Source organism: Pan troglodytes, chromosome 7, assembly GCF_028858775.2.
Source record: "Pan troglodytes isolate AG18354 chromosome 7, NHGRI_mPanTro3-v2.0_pri, whole genome shotgun sequence".
NCBI classification, from domain to species: Eukaryota; Metazoa; Chordata; class Mammalia; order Primates; family Hominidae; genus Pan; species Pan troglodytes.
The window spans coordinates 125,940,712-125,961,990 of NC_072405.2; the positions used below are offsets into that span (position 1 = coordinate 125,940,712).

Sequence of the window (21,279 nt, forward strand, 5' to 3'; positions counted from 1 at the left end):
CAGCCAACTCACTCTCACCGTAGCTGCTCCAGAATCCGTGAAAAGAAAATGGAATGCTATTTCTGTTCCTGATCTGCAGTTCTGATTCTTTTTTCTTCTTAAAAACAAAAGGAAAAAGTTTTTTAAAGAAAATGTCCCTTATTATTATTATTTTTTTATTTCTCTCGCTACACTATCCACTAAAGCACACTGAGTCTTTAAAGCTCTTCCATAAAATATAAATTACTTAAAAATCTAACAGACACGCTGGATAATAACTGATGAAAGTACTTTTTTAAGTCTAACCCAAACCACGCTTTCTTTTTTTTTTTTCTTTTTTGTCTTTGTAACACACATAAGCTACCTCAGATTCAAAGCTGTCAATACTCCATGTGGAGCAGGGGTAGTTACCCAGGAGTATAAATACACTAAGAAATACAAAGCCATAGGATTATCAGGACAGTACCACATCCCTGTCGTTCAACAACTTCCCCTTCCAAGAGGGTGCTGATCACAGACTTTTTACTGTAATGGGGCCAAGAAGAGACAGTTACTTAAACTAATAGAGTTCTTTTTTTAACAAGAGACTGCAGATATCGCTACAGAAAGAATACCGGTTGTATGTTTCCTGAATTACTACTAAAAACATTTGTTTAAATGTCTCATATATAAAGGTGATGGCCTTATCTCTGACAATGAATTAGGGCCTAAGGAGAAAGCAAATTGGAACACTGTTAACATTAAAAAGTCATCTAGTCTTTGAAATACTATTATAATACTACCTTGGAAGATACAGCAACTCAAATCTTGTTCACCCACCAGATAAGAAACAAAGTAGAGGGAGCCTCAGCTCTTAGGGCCAGGCTGCCTGGACTGAAATCCTGACTCTGCTACTTGCTACCTGTTGTAGCCTAGGCAATTTATTATACTTTCCTGAGACCCAGTTCTCTCCATTCTATAAAATAAAGATGACAGCAGTTTCTATCTCAAGTGAAGACAACATACAGCACACTGCTCAACCAGTGTGAATTAGGATCAGCATTTTAAGGCGGCCCCAATGGAAGACGAACCTCTTGGAACGCAGCCTTTCCCTGGTCAACCTAGCTCACCTATGGCCTGAGGTTGCGCTCACTTTTACTTAGTAATCAGTGCTCAGCTGCGCATCTACCAAGTCAGTTATTACTACACGCAGCTCATTTCTATGCAAACCGTGTCCAGCCTTTGGGCAAAGTTTGCATGCCCTCTGCTCCCTGATGTTCACAAGTGAAAACACTAAGCCCAACACATTTAATGTCCTCCTTCCCATCATTAAAGGGCACCACGCAGCTTTAGCAGCCAGGAAACTAGCCCAGCACACATGCTGTACAGCTGGCAATAGAGGCATCTTCAACAGCATCCACTCCTACATACAGTCTGATAAGGAACATTTTAATGGAGCCAAAACATCCATTTCCTTCCTCTATTTCTGCATTTAGCAAACAGGAGAGCTGGACAATCATATCAGGGATTATGAAATGGCCACTAGGGCTACCAGAACAGCAGGTCTAAATTTCGCCTACTCACTTTCAACCAAAAGTATGCACCCTTTCAGTTGTGGAAAAGTACAGAGGATTTTAAAAACCCCTACTTATTAACTAGCATGTACTCTACAGTGACACTGTTTCTACTGTGGCTTAATTTGCAAAATCCAAGCAGATATTACTTTTAAAAATCCAACTATCTCTTTCAAAGGATTTGTAAAGTTGCTTACAGACATAAGGTGACATCAGAAAAGCATGTTGGTATAATGCAATTAGCTAAGGTTTCTAGGAAGCTTTGGAATGTTTTGTTTTTAAAGAAGGCATAGATAAGTGCAAGTCCTACAAGTAATGAACTGTCCTAGAAGCAAAGAAATTCATTAAATAGATCTCCTTGATTTCTCCTTCATGGTCCCATGTCCATAGAGATTGGGAATGTACAATAATAGCAGGGCTTAATTTTCCAGAGCTGTTTAAAGTAATATTTAGGTGCTTAACAGAGTTAAATGTTAAATCAAAGGGACTTCCCAATTGTCAGATAAAATAATTTTTTTAAGTTAAAAAAAAAAAGTTCTTAAACTTCAAAATTGTTCCTAGGCTTTTAAGATGAAATTAAAAGTGATTAGTAAAAATCAAACATTCAAAGAAATCTCAGAGGCATTGTTGTTCCAACATGAAAAACGTCTCAGCAGCTATTATTCAGTTATCACTTGATTGGCTATCACTGAGGGAAACGTGAATATTAAAAATATTTGAGCAAAGAGGAATCCAATATCCTCTTGCTGCCATAAACCTGGGCATCTCAAAGCAACATTACCTATGGTTGTGCTCAGCTCCTAACCCTACTCATCAATATTCATGTTAGATCTCCTGACTCTAAATCACCCTTGCCCCCTCAGCATGCAAGCATTGGACCCACTTACAAGTAACTTTCATCCTGAAGCCAAGACATAAGCCATTGTCCTCAAACATCACAACACAACCTTTGGGCCTGAGAACATTCAAAACATGGACGTTAAAAAGGCACATTTCTGACTCATGACCTTAGAGCCTAACACTGTTATCCTCAATTAAGGACACACCATGTATCATCTTGCATCTCTGATTAGTTCATAGTGTCTCACATATAATATCCGTAAAGTACAAGGCTGCCTGTGTTCTCCTTTTCTTATACTTTTCAAATGAATTCAGGCTTCCCCTTTGCCTTAGTTTCACTGACACTGTCCCACTTCGCTAAATGACATTAATCGATAAAAGGCAGGATTTGCAAGCACACTGCAAAATACAACATACTCCGTTGCAACCAGTGGTATCCTACCTTAGGAACGATACATTAGGGCAAACATCAAGAAACATCTAGAACTTATGCAATACCAGATAATCTTTATTTTCCTCTGAAACCCGACAAACCAATTTCACAATTTTCTCAGTACCTGAAAGTCTATGTTGCCAGCCAAAGTGTTCTTCCCCTATGTTCCTATTTAATGCAACACTTTTGAGAACTACTGCATCCAAGTCATTTGTAAAGGGAACAAAAATGAATTACGTATGCTCTCACTCTCCTCAGGTTCGTGATGCCCGGTAGCTTCTGGTATGAGCTATGCTAAAGCCACACATAAACGGGAGCACAAGGCGGGGATGTTTTAACCTAAATGAGTGGAGGTAGAGAGTTTCAGGAAGAAGAATACAGAAGTGAACATGCCGAGGAACAGATAGAAGAATCCCTGTAGTTAAGGTTGCGTAGAAGGCATTTCATAAGGAGGGAAGAATATGAACAAAAGTCAGTGTGAGAATGTTCTAGGACTAGAAAGCACTATAGTAAGGATAGACATATGATGTAGTACATTTGGAACTGGTAAATTGGGGGCAAACTGAAGGGTCCTGAATGCCAAATTAAGGATGATAAACAAGTTTAAAAGCAAGTACTTATGGAGGCTGAAGGCCACTGATATGGGAACTCAGAACCAAGTTAGGTCTAGAGGTGAAGGCTCAGAAGTTATTTCATTTGGATAAAAACCTAAAAGCATAAAACCCTCCAAGAAAAGTGCATAGATTAAGAGAACATTCAATGATAGACTAGAACAAGTGTGGCAGAGATGCAGTGCCTAGAAGCCAAGCCAGAAGAGATACCCAAGAGAATGGCTGGCAGCATCCAATTCATGTGAGAGATGCAGTCAGATGGAAAGACCATTGGGGCTTGGCTTCCATGAGGCTACTGGCGACTTCAATACAGCAATGTCAACAAACAGAGGAGCCTTGGCAGATATCACTTAGTTGAGAAATGGAGATTCACATGAAATGAAACCCAGATTCGGGGATTCAATATTTTCTCCACTCTGAGGTTATTTTTATGTCTGAGTAGGTTTCTCTTTTATCTGAAACAGAACAAACTCCGTATCTGACTTAAAAATATTCTAATTAATAAATCTCAAAAAGCAACGTTTTGACTTTATGCCATGTCACCTGCAAGTTGAAATCCATCTGGAAATAAATAAAAGGTAGCCATTTGTTTTGTTTTACCTTGTCTTGTTCTAAACTTTCAAAGGAGCCATATTCGATATTTGTTGTTACCTAAAATCCATCCCTTGCTTAAAACCTAATCTATCTCTCAGCTTCATTAGCCATGTATAAGCTACAGAATTGCATTTGGACTTTTCCTAGATTCCAAGAATGGTCCATAATCAATCTACAACTGGATTATAATCCAAATAGCCAGAAGATAATGCTATTTAACTAGCTTCTATAAAATATCCACGATAGTCTGTGTTCACAAATATGCCTCATGAGGTCAAGTATAAAATAGTTTAAAGAATGTCTGAAAAGGAGTTTTCCAAAATAGGTGACTACATTAACATAGTTGTGATTCAGGGGAATTAAAATACAGTTAAGTGTATACTGATTTATCAGGAGGGCAAATCCCTTAAGAGGTGGAAATAAACATTAAAATACAGCAACTCATCTTATTTAAACCTTATCTGGATATCACCTGTTAAAAAAACCAACAAAAAACAGTGTTTTCTGATAAACAAAGCCCAGAATAAGAGCTATTTTGCCTTATTTTGATCTGCAATGCCAAGAGTACATGGAAAGGTTCCAATCTCTCAAAGTCAAAGAAGAAAACGAGAAATTTTACATACAGGGGGAGAATTATGTAAAAAATAAATAACATTAACAAAATCATTAAGAAAAACTAAGGCTCATAAGCACTGATAGGGTTTCCTCTGGTTCTATAAGGTATACAATGAATGGTAAGTTATAATTCACAGTCTGGGTGAAAAATAAATTTTGCTATATAGAGATAATAGCCACAGGACAAGGAGGAAAAAAACAGATGATTATGTAATAATAATGGAAGTTTTCAGCCTTTCTTCATATAGTATGCTCACCACACCAAGAAAGAGATTTTACATGGGATGATCAGCATAGTAGTCAAAATAGTTCCTTAACCCATCTTAAAATTGCTTTTTAATGTTAAAGATCATTCTATAGTTTTCTGATTTAATTGATTATATCTGATGAAATGAGTAAGATTATTTTCCACCAGCAAACTGTTTCATTTAAAGGAATAACTATTTACAAGATATTTATAAAAGGCTTTTCACCTGAAAGAAACATTAAAGAAACAAAACAACCAAAAAAGAAAACAAACAAACAAACAAACAAAAGACAAGGCTGCCTTCTGGCTAAGAGACAGAGCGGAAAATCCACGCAAATGAAAGTACAATGTCTTCTTCACCCTGCGACTCAAGATGAACTGAACGGGGTTCAAATACAGACCCTGGACCAGCCCAGCGGTTTCCAGGGCCTGACACACCTTCTCCTCCACCTCCTCCAGCATTTCAAAGACACTTCTGGAGCTATGCTCTGAAAGAGCTTGGGGGCTGTCTTAGGTTCAACATCTTTCTGCATGGTATTTACCACAATTCTTTAAAATCCAGAGGTGAAAATGACAATAGCACTGGGGTTATAATGTGTGAATTTCACTTATGTGGGCATTCACCCTTTGGACTATACAATATAACTATTAGGTTTGAAAGATAAGAAACAAGGGATTTAAGTAAAATACCTCAGAAGTCTAAGAAGAGAGAGAATTATTCCTGTATTTCCACTCCAACAAAGTATGATTAAAATTAGCTTAACTATAATCAATAAACATAAATTGCATCCATATTGTACTGTGAAGTCATGGCTAAAAATGGAAAGTTGAGAAATTTTAAAAGAAAAATAGAGGCATTAAATGTATATTTTAAATTATTTTCACTACATTTGAAGTTGAAATTTATCATTCAAAAGACAGGATTCATAAGGAAAGTATTTAAAATAAATGAGGTTCTTTTATTTTTCTTTCATTAGTTTTTTATAAATGCTGAGGAGTTTATGTAAAACACCACTTATGGTTTTTCCAGCCAGATTTTAATAACTAATTGCACATTTCAAGCCTAATCTCACAGATGCCGTCTACAGTTTTTCAACCTGCCAAGGGAACTATGACTGTTATGAATAAAGAAACATCCATTTCATGGAAGATAAAAATATCCCTAATTCAAATAGACTATTTTTAAAAATACTACTCTCTATATAGATAAATGTTAAAGCTGCTTTAAGCTAAAGGGAAAAGTAATACAAACTAGCTTCTTATTAGTGACCATTTTCATAAGCAGTTTTTCAGTACCAATTAGATTTTATCGAAATGAATCCAACATTACTATTGCTAAGGTGTCTCAAAAAAGCATTAAGCCTAGATTTTTCACAGTAATTCTTTAACTTTCTGTGATAGCTTCTAAACATTTGATGCCCATATCTAAAGTACTGATAAAGAAATAATGTGAATATATCAACTGATTCATTATGATCATCAATTTCTCACTGCATCCTAATAAATGACATTTTAATTCTATTCTCATATCCATGTGCAAAAGGAAAAATAAAGACTAATGAATCTTAAACAGTGGGCAGATTTCCTCAGCAAACATCAAAATCACCTAGTGTTTCACATATGAATGAGGATGGTGAACGGACCCAAGTTCTAGTTCAGTCCTTTAACCAAGTAGGGGGAAGTCACTTTTATCTTCAGTTTTCTTGTTTGTAAAATAAGATCATGCTAGAATGGATAGTAGCTCAAGTTCGTTCTGTCACTCAGAATAAAACATGACCCAATGTTCACTTTGATATACCTGAAGTAAAGAAAAACAAAGAAGTAAAACCAAACTTGAATGGCAGATTTTAGACTGACCAGCTGAAGAAAGTTCCATCATTGAGAAAAGAAGTGTTTCCTTGGCCAGGGTCTATTTCTCCCTAACAGAATGTTAGAAGAATCTTAAGCCTAAATCCGTATTTTCTCCTTTGTGGGAAGCTGAACATTGTACACTTTGGCACAATGTGTCCAAAGCAGAATAGATGGGGGCCAGCTCTTATAGTGAAATCACAGAACTAAGAGAGTCATCTCAGAGACTACACCATTTACCCTACATCTGATTCCAGGGAGGTGATTTCATCTATTCTTCCATTTGTATGTTTTTGTACATGGTTTTATTAATGTAACCTAATGAAATAAAATGTACATTCTGTTAGCTCAGAAAGTCAGTTAATATATATGTACATGATCTTTTGTCAAAAAACATTTCATCAATTATTTTTACAATGGTGTTTATGAAAATAAACCCCCACCTTCTCCCATATTAGGAAAAGTTGAAAAGAGCTACTGAACTTTCCATAATTTATCTGTACATAGAGGCTTTGAATTAAATCTAAAAACATCATCCTGCCTCTTCTATTGTATTCCAAATGGGCAAATTTTTAAAATTACACTTTCAAAATAACACGTTAACAAGATTCAAAATCAGCACATTATCTCAATTACACAACACCGAAGTGATTACATCGGACCAAACATTTTGGCAAAATGTTTGCCTGACATCACAGGAACCAAACAAGGGGATAGCTGGTTGAAATGTCCACATTTCTACCGGTGGAGACACCAAAATATTGTTAAATACACTCTACTAGCAACGGAAATAATGAGCTCTCTCAGAATCAATTCCACTTTGCAGGGACTAGCATGGGTAATGTATTAGAGATACTAAGTTTGCAATTTGGTATCTTAAATTAACTTAGGGCCTAATGCATTTATTCCTCTAATGAAAATGTTTTCTAGTAGTATTCAAGATATATGTGCAGAGCTGTTACTTTTTACAGTAGCAGCTTATTTGTTTTTACATATAATTATAATTTAAGAATGCCGATCATCTCATGCAAAGCAGTCGAAAAACAAAAACAGCCGACAAAACCAGAGAAAGCTTTCTTTATTCTAAAATGTCTTTACATTAAAATATGTCAGATTAAAATCTCCACTCTACATACAGATTTAATTTTAACCCTGTGTCTGGGCAGTATTTTAAATTTTCTTATCACTTTTGGAGAATTCCACAGAACTATCTTAAGCTAGTTTCAAACCTGGTAAAAGTTGTGAGTTCTTTTTTTTCTTTTTCCTCCCATCAAATTTTGAGATATAAAATGCATCATGTCTAAATGAGAAACAATTAAATGTCATATTATTTTACACCATTCATAATTTTCAACTAATCACAAAGAATACTGTATGATTTTCCAACATCACTGTTTTTTTGAAGTGAAAATGATTTATGAAAGGATTTCCCTCTAACTATCCTTAGAAATGACCAAAATATCTTATCATGAAAAGGTGTGACAGGAGAACTGAAATCACTGATCTCTCAATTTCTGATGCATCAAAACATTTCTGAAAACACAAGAGAAAATAAAACAAAATAAGTGCAAAATTCATTTGCATTTTACAGGCAATAACAAGGTTTCTGGAATAAGAAAACCCCGAAAAGATAAAGTACTTCCTCTACTTTCTGATAAGCTTTAAAAGAAAAAAACTAAACTAAGTATTTCAAAATCAATGGACTTCAAGTAATCCAAGAGAATTTGGAAAACATTTCTCTAAAAACTAATCCAGAACACAAGGTGTCAGTTTGGAAATAATGGAAGCATATTTCGTTTTAAAAATCTAAAACATTTTAAAGACAAAAATTCAAGTTAACATCCCAGTGATTAACTCTGGAACTGCCTAGCCAAAAACAACTTTCGGCACTTAAAACATAAAACTGTCAGTTTCCTCTGCTTGGAGACAAAACATACAAAAAGCAAACATTCACTGTTATATTTTCCTAGACATGAAAGATAGAACTAACTTTCATAAAAGGTGATCACTCTGAGTATTTCTACCTGATATGATATTCATGTCGTAGCTCCTAAAAATCAGTTACAAATTCCAAACCTCAGAACTATCCTTAATAGATGGCTACTATTCTAGTTTGCGTTACTCCCTCGACTTGATGGAAATACAATCATTTATTGAACTACACTAGCTCAACTCATAAATACGTTAAGAAGCCTGTGACTGATGTTATTGAATTTATAAGCTACCAGAAACAAGTAAACTCCTTACTGTAGACCTCAAAGAGTTGATAACATGACACTTGGCATTGTACTTCTTGGGAATCTAAAACATACTGATGGTGAGAATCTTTCAAGTATTCTTCTGCCCTAAATCCAGAAAACATGACTTTCAAGCATCATCCATGGTCGAATGGTCAAATTCATATTTATAAACTTGGAATAGAGAGTTTGGTGGAAGTACTGCATAAGTAAAATTGACTTTTTTTAAAAGCCAGAACTATGTCACAGTTGGTGCTTATAATTGTTTCAAAATTATACAACTTTATTTAATTCCATGCAACGCATTTCCACATAGAAATGGAATAGCAAACTCCTACTCAATAGCAAACAATAAAATAAAATAAAATAAAGTATGTAAGCTTTTTCCTCTTCTTAGACACTGTCCCCAGAATGGAAAAGTTATAAAGAAAGGTAGGTAAAAATCCTGCAGCTTACACATTTTTCCACTGAGAAGGCAAATCCTTACTCCTCCAGAAACTAAAATATTAGACCCCAAACAGTGTAGGGGGAAGAGGGGTAGGAAGTTGAAAAAAAGAAAAAAATGATGATAAAGCAGGGCAGAATAAGCCAGAGGAAGCATGCTTGGTCTCAGCATAATTTTCTTTAGCATCCTAAAATCAACGACATCACGCTGCCCATGATCTCTGCTTACTCTTCTGAAACCCAGTCAGAGGATTTTCAAAAAGGAAGAAATCTAGTTGTGCTTCCAAATGCCAAATGAACTTACAGGACCTTCCACTCCTGAAGGAAAACAGCACAGTAGCGCATCAGAAGCTAGAGAATGCCTTGAGTCACGCAAAGCCGGAACTGATGAGTGTGACCCCAGTGGGGTTTATCTAAAATTCCCAAGTACAACAGGCAAAGGGGTCAAAGTTTTCTATGTCAGAGATATATAAATAAAGCCATATGCAGCAACCGTTCCTTATGTTATCATGGATTATACAGTATCCTAGTCCCCCTTCTGTTCAGATATATATACATCTCTCTTTTAAAGAAGGAACTGAAAATGGGAAAAATTAAAAGGAGGGAAACCTGCTAATACTAATATCTACCCCCAGTTCTCCAGCTCTAATCATTATTACTCTCATTTTTAAAGTGTTAGTATTGCCAAGGACACACTGAATTGTTCAGGAAGTGAGAAGAATATGTATGTCCATAATAATGTGCTAACAGTGATATACTGAATTATTCTGGGAGTAAAAAGTACATGATGTACATAAATGTACACAAATACATGTAACACTAAATACAAATATGTGTAACACTAAATGTACACAAATATGTGTAATATTGAATAAAAATATGTATAACACTAAAAAGCTGAATGTTAGACACAGTGAAGGTGCAAGATTGTGTACACATATTTACACATAAAATGTGTACATTATTATTTTTACCAATGACCTAAAATCATCTTACTGGCAGCTTTCTTAAAGCTTATCAAAGTAAAAAGAAAAAGCAAAATATGTTATAAATAATTAGGGCATTCCTTCAAAAGCACAAGTTTTCTTAAAAACGGGACTTTAAAAATAGAATAAACAGTGATGGGATAGAGTAAAATAGTTTATTATAATTGAGGTTTAGATGACAGTGAGTTTCTTACAGTAATTTACCACATCATACATCCAAAGAATGTAATTCAAATGCATTATAAATACAAAGGAGAAACATCTCTTAGTGTTGGTTTATAAGTTACAGAAAATAGTATTTCATATTTTTCAATCCTTGAATGTGTAACTACTTACTGACTACTTGTAAATTATTTTCTAAAACTTCCCTAAGTTTGCAGAACTGAGGAGCAAATTTTGCAATAATCTTCTAAAAAGGTATACTTCCAATATTAATTTAAAGACAGCTTAACATATTTCGTATTTTTTAATTTATAATTTAAATATAATTACTAATATAAAAATTCAGCAGCCAAATACAGGTAAAACATATCATTTTAAAAGATCTCAAAGGTATATCAAAAAATAATCGATAAAGAATTATGAATCATACAACAAAGAGATGAATATGTATTGAAAAATTTAGTAATATGGGCCTTGATTAAAATTAATATATATATGACTTGTCTTAACTTGGCATCAAAAAGCAAAGAAAAAACAAATGCAAAACTTTCTTTTAGGAACTTTTATATGTTCAGAGCTACTTAAGAGTATTGAGAGAAAATGGGCTGATGTATTTTATTTCCACATCTTGCAAAGCTAAAGATGATGTGCAGATAATGACATCACAAAGTAGGCACAAATAGAATTTGGTTTTTAATTTGTTTTGTCTATCATGCTTTCATTTCAGAACCAAAATTACAATTAAATTAACCCTCAGATAGGTGTTGGGATGCATTAAGTAATTAAAATGGGCATTACAAAGACTAAAGTCATTTCAAAAAATATGCAATATGCTAAAATTCCATGTAGTGCCTGTAATGTAAAAACATTCTATGCAAGTGAGACTATAGCTATCCTGCATGTACATGTACGCACTTATTTAATATGAAGCCACAAATTCATATATTCCACTTCTGCATAGCTCAGAAAGAAAAAGCTAACACTAGATTAGTAATGCTTGATCCCATTGTACATGAAGTGTATCATGTAATAGAGAAATTAGATTCCACAAACTAATTTCTGCCATATATTTTTACACTATTTATAAACGTATCTGATCTTCCATATGATATGTAGAGAAATTGAAATAGCAATTTACATTGTATTGTAGAATCTAATCAGGAAGCACATGTTATATCATTAATGTTTATTGATTTGTAAGCTTTATACATTCTGTCCAAATTCTACAAGTAAAAACAGCTCTGAAATCCTTTTGATCTTTCTTTTTCTATAGCTAAGGTATTTTTAGTGTTTAAATAGCAGTTGATGTCTTATCTATTGTCTTATATGGTACTGGATTCATTCCTGGTTACTATAATACTCAATTTAACAACTAGTAATATTAATGCTTTTTCCAAGCTTGGGACATATATAGCAGATAATATAAACATGTTTACTATTATTTATGATACTATACTACTCACTATCATGAATACAAAGTAATTAACAGATAAAGCTATTATGAACGCAAACAAGAGAACCATGCTCCCCTCAAAAAAGAAAAAAAGAAATGGAACATAAACTGTAAATACTTGTATATTTCCTTCTAACACTATCTAGTATATTAGACAAATAGCTAACAATAAATCATTTGTTTATTCATGTTAAATAAATTTAATATGTACATTAACTTCTGACTTAACTTAAAAGTATATGGAATATTTTCCAGAGACTATTTTGACTGTGTCAATTACCCTAGATACCAAAGTTGTTGTATTGTGTTGCTTGATGAAATAGGACGTAGATCAACCCTCAAAACCAGTATTACAAGCCTGGCAAATAGCATCACATTTGGGTGACGCACAGAATCCATCACCCTAGGGAAAAATGCATTGGGTCATAGTACAGAGTCTTTACATGTTCCATATTATTTCTACATAACGTTTTGAGATGATAGAATTGTAAACTATAAAGTGGTAGCCCATAAAGTGATATACTCACAAACAGTCCTGTCCCTTAACTGCTCCTCTTAACAGAAATGAGACTTAAAAAATGATCTCACAAGCATTTCTTACAATACACTGAAAGGTGGCATTTTGATTTATAATTTTTTTCATTTAAAAAATTCCTTAGTAAATTCAGAGCAGATATAAGTATTATGATAACAATTGATTCATTATGTTTAAACTCCATACTCATTTCAAACTTTTAGACTTCATAATGTAGGTCATGTTAACTCCTTAAAAGATTCACGTTTCAAGCACAGAGTTAATAGTTAGCATTCTAAATTCCACCATCAAGATGTGTCTAAGTATTATCGGTCTACATACATTCCATATATAAAACACACCTATAATAGCATGCACATATATTGGCAATAATTCAAACATAGCAAAGCTATCGTGAGTACTTCAAACATTTGCAGGCAATTACATTGCTAGAACTCCTCTCATATTATAGGTATCCTATGACAAGCTACTAAAAAATTACACAAATCAAAAAGTGTTACCTTTGTTCAAATAATACTGCTGTTCATTATACAACAGAAAACATCATCCTTAATCTCTCAGGAACCAAGATAGTGGTGGATTCTTGGAGCAGAAGTAGTGCAGAATGGTTTGCGGCAAAATCGAAACATATTGTTTAAGTAAACCTTAAGGGGAGGGGAGCATATGCGCAATTGATGGATTTTTTTTTTTTTTTGGTATCATCTTCCACAAAACCTCCCACCAACCCCTCCCCACCACTTACCAGTAAACAATCTGCTGATATTAAGGGACTGCAACTCTAAACACCTCCCTTTGCCTTATTTCCTTCTTGCTAAACTTTATTGCTTTTCCTCATTTTTGAAGCAACAAACAAAATTCATTAAATAAAAATTTATTAACAGAGGCAGCCATAACATGAAATGTATGTTTGAAAACTTTGTAATAAATAAAATGAATCTAGACTTACTCCAAGAAACTTGCACTACGCTGATGTGAACAACATATACATTAAGTTCCTAAAGTTTTTCCAAACAAATCTTTAACTAAAGAAGCCATAAGCAAAAAAGGAATGCCTATGATTTGAACTAGAGTCTGTAACTCTCACAAGAAAAACTGAGAAACATATCAAGTAAATCAAAACTGTCAAATTTATAAGCAGAGAACACTTCAATGCCCCAAATTTGCGGAATGCTTTTTATAGTCATAAATGCCTTAAAGACTGTACTCTTCCTTGTGTGACACTTAATTTTCACTATATATATTATTCCTTAAATGTGCTCTAGGTAAAGAATGAAAAAAAAAAATCTATCAGGAACAATTTGGGTTAAAAGCAAAGTCCACGACAAGTAACCGTAAGATTTAAACCTCAGGAACAATTCACAAAAGAAAAGTCGAGACAGTACTTAGTTCTGAGCCACCGAATGGGGCGGAGGGCCTTCCACTAAACCCAATAATTTCTGGGTGGAGTGTCTTTTCCCAAGGAAGAGAACACTAGCACAAATCTTTTTGCCCCCTAAAAAGATTTTCCTACTTGCCAGCTTCTGAAGTTGCCCTGATGTCAATCAACATCACCAAGATGTCTCTTAACTGGAGAAAGTTCTGTTTGCCTGTGCAAAGTCAGAAAGAAAGAAATGACTATTTATAAAAAAAAAAAAGGAAACTATAAATACTGTTTGATAAATAGGGTTAAAAAATTATCATCTAAAATTGTAAGAAAAAAGCTGCCTGTAGAAACGCACTGACCCTTAAAATTAATGTTTTCAATCTAAAAATGCATTTTTGTAAAGTTTCATCTATTTTCCTTCCTCTGCACATAAAAATGATTAATGTCACATTTAAACTTCCACATTTTAGGCTCTTGCTAACAGGTGTCGCATTCGTTATATAAACATATTCTTTGACCTGTGGCCATTGATAACCTTAATTAATTAATCTCCATTGAAACAAAAACAAATGGATTTTTTTTCCAAATAAGAAAGAAATAATGCAACGCAAATACCCACTCTCCCCAAAACCCAAAAACTGTTTAAGTTACGGTAACCTGAAATGCACCAGCCATCACAAAGAGCAATTGGAGAAATCCAGCAGTGCTCAGCAGGAAAGATTTTTAATAACAGATTGAAAAACAAGAATAAAAATAACTGCATCAACAGAGCCTTTCTTCCTCAGGCCACAAGCCCGTTCTTACTTGAACTTTTTTTTTTTTTTAAATGGCATTTTGGCCACTAAAACCAATCCAGAACATTATTAAAAGTTAAAAGCTACCAATTACTTCTGTCTGTTCTTTTAAAGCAAAGTTTGGCATTACGTCAGTTGGTTTAAAGAAAACAAGAAAGAGAGAGAGAAAGAGTAGGAGAGAAAGTTTCCTGCTTGTATAAACTAAACCACCAGGGAAGGTGTCTAGCCACTTGTAAAGTATTTACTGCAGGTTTTTAAAAGCTAGAAACATTTTAAAAATTAAAAGTTTTTTGTTATTATTTTTAGTGAAACACACTTAAGAACGACAAGTGTATCCTTAATGTCTTCTTTGGGGTGTCTTAATGTTATATTTGTATTTCAGTTATAGCTTGGAATCAGAAAATGATTTCAAATGATGCTCCAAATTTGAAGTACATAGATAATTTCACCTTCATTTTTGCTATTTGGATTTGTGCTCTTGGAAAAGGGAAAAAAAAAAAAACAAAAAAAAAAAAACTGGGATAGCAAAAAGTAGACCGCTACGATAATAGCTGCTATATGCTGCAGGGACCAGTAGAGTTTCTTCACCTAACTAATGCTTAACAATTCAAATGGTTTTCACCTGTAGATCCTACTGCACCTTCAGAGATTCCTGAAGCTCAAAGATCTCTTTCTAACCAAAGTCAAGTTCTACATTATTGTGTCCATCAGAAAACCAAACTAAAGGCCAAATTCAGTTCTCAGGAATAGGAGAACAACTGAGCACTGTGATAGCTCAAAAAGTGATCATAATAATAAAATCGAAGATATTATTTATAAAGGTCATATATAATTAATAGAATATTTTATACAAACAAATGACTTAGGCCCTACTTACATCGGAGGATAAATTTTAAAAAGTAGTTATATCCTCTGCAGCACTGTTTGCTATTGAACAATGGTATAAAACAAGATTTGGTATTTTAGCTTATTTACTTTAATCCACTGGTTACAGCTTTTGGGAGACAAACTATTTTTAAAATTACACTAAAACAAACCTCTACATAATTTTTTATGTAAATAATTGCAAAGTATGTTAGTCTTTTCTATACATGACAAGCACTCTTAAACAATTAGATTAAATGTCTACTTGGCAAAGGCTAGAAGACCATCTTTATACTATATCTAAGGGGGACTCAAAAATTCCATAAATCATAACTATTATGGTAACAAAGAATTTACTTATTTCTGTATAATAACAAAAGATAAATGTCATTTTCACAGATAAGCCATCAAAGTAAAAGCAAGTCTACGTATGCTGTCATTAATTTCCCAAAACTTCAACAAATGGTAAATAAGGATGATAAATGAGTAAACAAGACTCAGAATTAGTTATCAATGGTATTAGCAGTTATCATCAGCAAAAGAGGGAGAAAAAGAAACCTATTACCTGAAAGCTTGACCTAGCAAGGATGAACAACAAAATACGAGCCCATAAAACTTGCAGGTTTTTATCAAATTGATTGTAACTTGTGAGCTGCAATATTTGGGACAGAACTGTCTGAGTTTATAGTTTTCTATGCCTGCTAAAAACAGATGCAGACTACCACACTAGCTGTCCTGCGGAAACTAAATTAAGGAAAGGCAAATACCAAGTGGAAAGTTGTCAGCCTGTTGAATGAATGGCTTCATTTTACACACCAGAGAAATCTTAATAAGAATATGTTTTAATGTAAGCCAGTCATTTTATTTTAAGTTCATCACTTATTACAAAAATAATCTTTCCTTTAAATCAATTATAGACACCTGCCCATAACTTTCTTAAAGTCTGTGTTGTTGTACACGTAATAGCATAGTGTTGTTACATTATCGTTGCTATCAAAAGAAGAACTGAAGTTAAAATATAATTATTCTAAAATATTCATGTTATGAAAAATGTTTAAAGGTCAGTTATCAGCATTTATTCCAATTTCAAATTTGAAATAAAGTTCTAGTTCAAAAACAATTTGCTGCAAGTCCTCTGGAAACTTTCAGTAATGTTTATTTACAACAAAGAAGGTAAGACAAGCGTTTATAAAAATCTACAGTCTTTGGTTGCTTTCTTAATAAAAATGTACACATCATTAATCACATATTGTGGGTTGTATGTCTGTACACACATACACATATACATCTAATAATAGTAGTGATAATAGAACCGTCACTGAAATACTAGAATCGTAAAAGCTGCTTTTCTACAGATGCATGCATTTCCCTGTTTTAAAGGTCTTCCTTATGAATGAATATTTCCTTATAGGAAGAGATCTATATGATGTAAATCAGAATAAACTCAGGAGTGGTAGGTGACTTAAATAATACTGAAAATATGGTAGTAGTATGTGTAACTTATTTCGGATTAGCACACTGATTCTGATCCTAAACTGGTTTTCAAACACGTATGCAGAAAATTTTATAAAATCATTTAAAATATTAGTCATCGAAATGCTAAGTTCTAAATTCAGCTCAGACTTCACAGCTATTATGACATTTTTCTCCTTACCTTTAACGTTACCTTTAAGAGACAAAGGACAAAACCTAAATAGTAGCACAGACCCTTACAGCATCTAGAATTCAAAGGAGTGACAAACTTTGTGTTAGTAACTTGCTACTTTCCACCACTTATTTGAAAAGTGTTAGACTTAGGTATTATGTATGGAAAAGCAGTCTACACATATATATCCTAACATATAACATACATATCAGGAAGCCATAAACATCAGCTCGCCAGTGGTAAATAATACTTCGCCAACAGAGTACTAATGAAGCTTCAGAAGGCCTCACATTCAGAGAAATCAAGTTATAATGTTGGCATTAAGCCTCTATTTGCCCCTCAGGAGTTTTATTTTCACATTATTAACATCCAGAAATAATCGTCAAACTTTAGCATGTTACTAGCCCTGTATATTAAACTGAATCTAGAGATGTTTTTATCCAAAGGTGTAGCTTTAAAAGGAAGTTATGAAATCCAAGGAGAGAGAAACTCTAAGAATATGTTTGACTTGTTAAGATTAAGCATATCATTAATAAACTTTCACTTAAAGGTAAAAAAAAAAATCCTCAAAATGTTGGTATTATTTCCAGACTGTCCTGTCAGCATCATAACTTACAGGAAACGCTTCATCTTCCCATACAAACCCTGTATTTATTCACAACCCTGGCATACTTGGGGAAAGAAAAAAAAAAAAAAGCCCACACGATTTTAGATCCTGTTTGCTTTTATACGTTAACTGGTGGAATATCTGAGAGAGCCTTCTAAGCAAATGAGCGGCATGTAAAACTTCACAACAGTGAGTTCAGAAACTTTCATTCTCATTTTGTCCACGTCAAGAACTGGCTGCCCGCATGACTTTCCTCTGCTGTCCCTTGCATTTTTAACTCTGGCAGCCTTTTCTAAATGATCAACTTTTTCTAAAACCAGCAGGAAAGTAACATGATGCCAGCAAGATCCATAGGTTTTAGCTTCAGAGCTGGAGGACTTTGAAGAATTGTTGGAAGGTTCCTATTTTATTTTTGCTTTGAACAATCAAGTTTTAGCCAACAACCAGGCCCAGAGTTATCATTTCTTTGTAATTTTGTCTCAGGCCCTATCTGTATTTTTCTTTTGTACTTATTATCTCTCCCAGACCCTTTCCTGTTCACCTGGTGTGTTTACAAAAGTTCAATGAATCTACAAAAGTTCAATGAATAGGCCTAACTTGTCTCAGATTTAACTCCTCCGCTGAGCTTCTCACTTCACTTACCTCGCTTAAACTCTAGCCGTGATTTTCCAAAACGGCATAAGAATGAATATTCTATCATAATTTAGATTCATCATTAAGATCCATGGCTTACTCAAAAAACTTTCAAAGCATCAAATATGAGGCCTAAAAAGATAGAGGGAAGTAAAGCCGGTCCTAAAATTTAGTAAGTCCAAGATTCCCTCTGAAACCCACCAGTCCTTCTCACCCTCTAACTTAAATTGCTTTAGAGTCCTGGGGCCATAAAACAGTTACTGACTTCCCTGGGGAAAGGGGGAAACACCACCATCTCAGACAGGTACTAACGAAAAAGCTTTCCCAGCCACAAAAACAGCTTTGCACTTCAAACAGCTCCCACCGCCGCCTCACCCTCAAATTATTCATGGGGTCCTATAATCCTGGAGTTATTTGGAGGGACAGCGATGTTTGCCTTGGCCTTTCAAAGATGCGTTTCTCTAGATCCCAAACAGGAACCAGACAGAAGGCAAAGCGTCTGTCCGCTTGGATGTCCCACCGCTGTCAGGCATTTAATCACCGGCCAGTGTCCCCTGACCCGCGCGACACATGGCGCATCAACCGCATCGCAGAGGAAGTCAGCCCCTTCCTCAGCCCCTACGGAAGCGCCCGGGCTGCAAGGCCCTGCCACATGGTACGGACAGGGCACAGACCCCTCGGCCAAGCTGTCCTGAGCCGCTCTGAGGCGGGTGCACCAAGGGATGCGACACCCGCCTTCTCCAGAGCCCAGCTGGGCCTTTAAGGGAAAAAAGTTTGAAGCCTGCATTTGCAAACTCTTCAAAGCCAAAGGCAGTCCTGTGCTGTTTTCCCACATTGGGGACCATACGGAGGCCCCTCTCTGAGACCCTCCCGACCCTCCCGAGTTCGCCCAACTTACTACTCTGCATGCTGGTGCCTAGTCTGCGCCCCGCTTGTCACGAGCCCCCAGAAAACTTGCAGTGGCGGCGGCGGCGGCGGCCCCTCGGGTCCAACCACCTCCAGCTCCTCCGCTGCGCCCGGTAGGAGAGAATTAAAATCAGCCAGAAAGAGACAGCGAGGGGGAGTGGGGCTGCGAGGGGGAGGGGGCACCGGCCTGAAACTTCTTTTTTTGGCAAATGGGGATTTGTTTTTCCTCCTCCCCGGCGGCTGAACTTGACCCTGCTGACTCCAGGGGCTACTGCAGTTTGAAGTCGCTGGTTTCCAAAGCTCAGATGCCTCAGACCCACCAAAAGGAGGAGAGGAAGGGGGAAAAAGGGAGCAGAAGAGAAGAAAGAAAGAAAGAAATCACACGCTCAAAAAGGAAGAAAGAAAATGCATGTGAAACCCGAGAAGCCTGCGCTTGGCTTTCTGCACACTCTCCCTCTGCTTTTTTTTTTTTTTTTTTTTCAAAGAAAGTCACTTTTAATTCCCAGGGCTCCCCGCTCGCGATCGCCCACATTTTGCGCACACACGAGCGGGCGCTGCACTCGCGTCGCGGCGCCCCGGGCCCGGCCGAGGGGCGCCCGCGCCCCCCGCGCCCCCCGCAGCCCCCGGCCCCGCGGCTCGCCCGGGCCTCCCCTCCTTACCTGTTGATTAATCGTCAAGAACACCCTCGGCAGCCCGAAAGATGGTGGCGCGGCGGCCAAAGCCATGAACCGTCTTCTGTTGTTTGCAGAGTTGATCTTGGATTATTGCGGGGGGGAGAGAAAAAGGTCTTTCCTGCCTCCCCCCCTTTCCCTCCCCCACCCTTATTAAAAAAGAGAGAGAGAGAGAGAGAAAGAGAGAGAGAAAGAGAAAGGAAATAGAGCAAGGATGTGCCCGGTGCCGGGTGGGAGAGGGGAGGGGGTGTTGTTTTTTGTTAAAAAAAAAAAAAAGAAATAGGAAGGCGAGAGAGCAATCGAGAGGACGCGAGGTCTGGAGAAACCAGCAGCACCAAAAAAGAGGACGCTAGAGATTGCAGTGAGATCGGGTCTTTATCAGAAATGTTATCGCTTGTCAGGACCTCAGTCTCCGCGCATTACGTCAGTTTCAAGACACCAACACTATTAATATCAAAGGAGCCTTCGCGGAGGAAAGCGCCACCCCAGACCGAGCTCCCTTAAAGAGACAGCGCGCGTCCCCGCGCCGCCGCCGCCGCCCCGCCCGGCTCCGAGCACCCGCCGCCGCCGCCCGCCGGGACCGGCCCCGGCCGCGGCGAGCCGGCTGCGCGAGAACTTCGCCCGAGTCGGAGCGCCGCAAATGAGAGCGGCGCGGTGCAGGGACCCGGCTACCTTCCCGCCCCGCCTCTCCCCCCTCCTCCCTCCCCCACCTCCCGTCTGTGAACGTGCGGGCTGGAAAAGGAGGAAAAATCCGAACGCGTTAGGAATAATGTGATAAAGACGAGGACTTACCTTGGGGGAGTGGGGGGCAGGTGGGGGGCAGTGCGTGGCCGCCAAACCGACGTTCCCCAGACACTCAGAGATGCTAACAGAAACAATCTAAAGAACTCTCAAAGTCCTTTTACCTTTTCTGTTGTTACTTTCCCTTCTCTCTCCCAATTAAACGACGCAGGATGTGTGTGTGCGTGTGCGCCCCCTCCCCCGCCCTTTATCTGTGGCAAGAAGTCTTAGGACACCTAGTTGGTAATCAGGATTCCCCACGATTTTCACGGCAAGAAGGCTTGAGGAGAACAACTTGAACTCTATCCTGAGTTGGAGAAGTGCGGACTGAGGTTGCTATGGTTTTCTGAGCTAAAGAGAAGCCAGAAACTCAATGGGTGCTTTAAGGGGGTACCACAAAACAGACAAAATGGGAACATTATTCAAATGCTGCAAGATTAATACATGCAGTTTGGGTTTTGGTAGCAGATAAGGAACTC

At 36.7% G+C, this 21,279-nt stretch overlaps 1 protein-coding gene across 9 annotated transcripts in view; it reads right to left on the reverse strand.

Moving 5' to 3' along the window:
* The window catches only part of TRPS1 (transcriptional repressor GATA binding 1), a 257,688-nt gene extending 236,739 nt beyond the window's left edge, over positions 1-20,949 (reverse strand). For 2 of the 9 annotated variants that reach the window (XM_001137364.8, XM_009455824.5), the window contains exon 1: positions 20,009-20,572. Coding sequence is in view for 1 of the 9 variants with exons in the window: in XM_003951333.6 (XP_003951382.1) it covers positions 19,342-19,351 (10 nt within the window). In the remaining 8 variants the exon portion in view is untranslated. Of the gene's footprint in view, positions 1-19,341; positions 19,808-20,008; positions 20,581-20,812 lie in introns of those variants that run through there. The other 7 variants (XM_063817353.1, XM_009455818.5, XM_063817355.1 and 4 more) reach the window with 6 other exon arrangements.
* Positions 20,950-21,279: the final 330 nt, after the last annotated feature.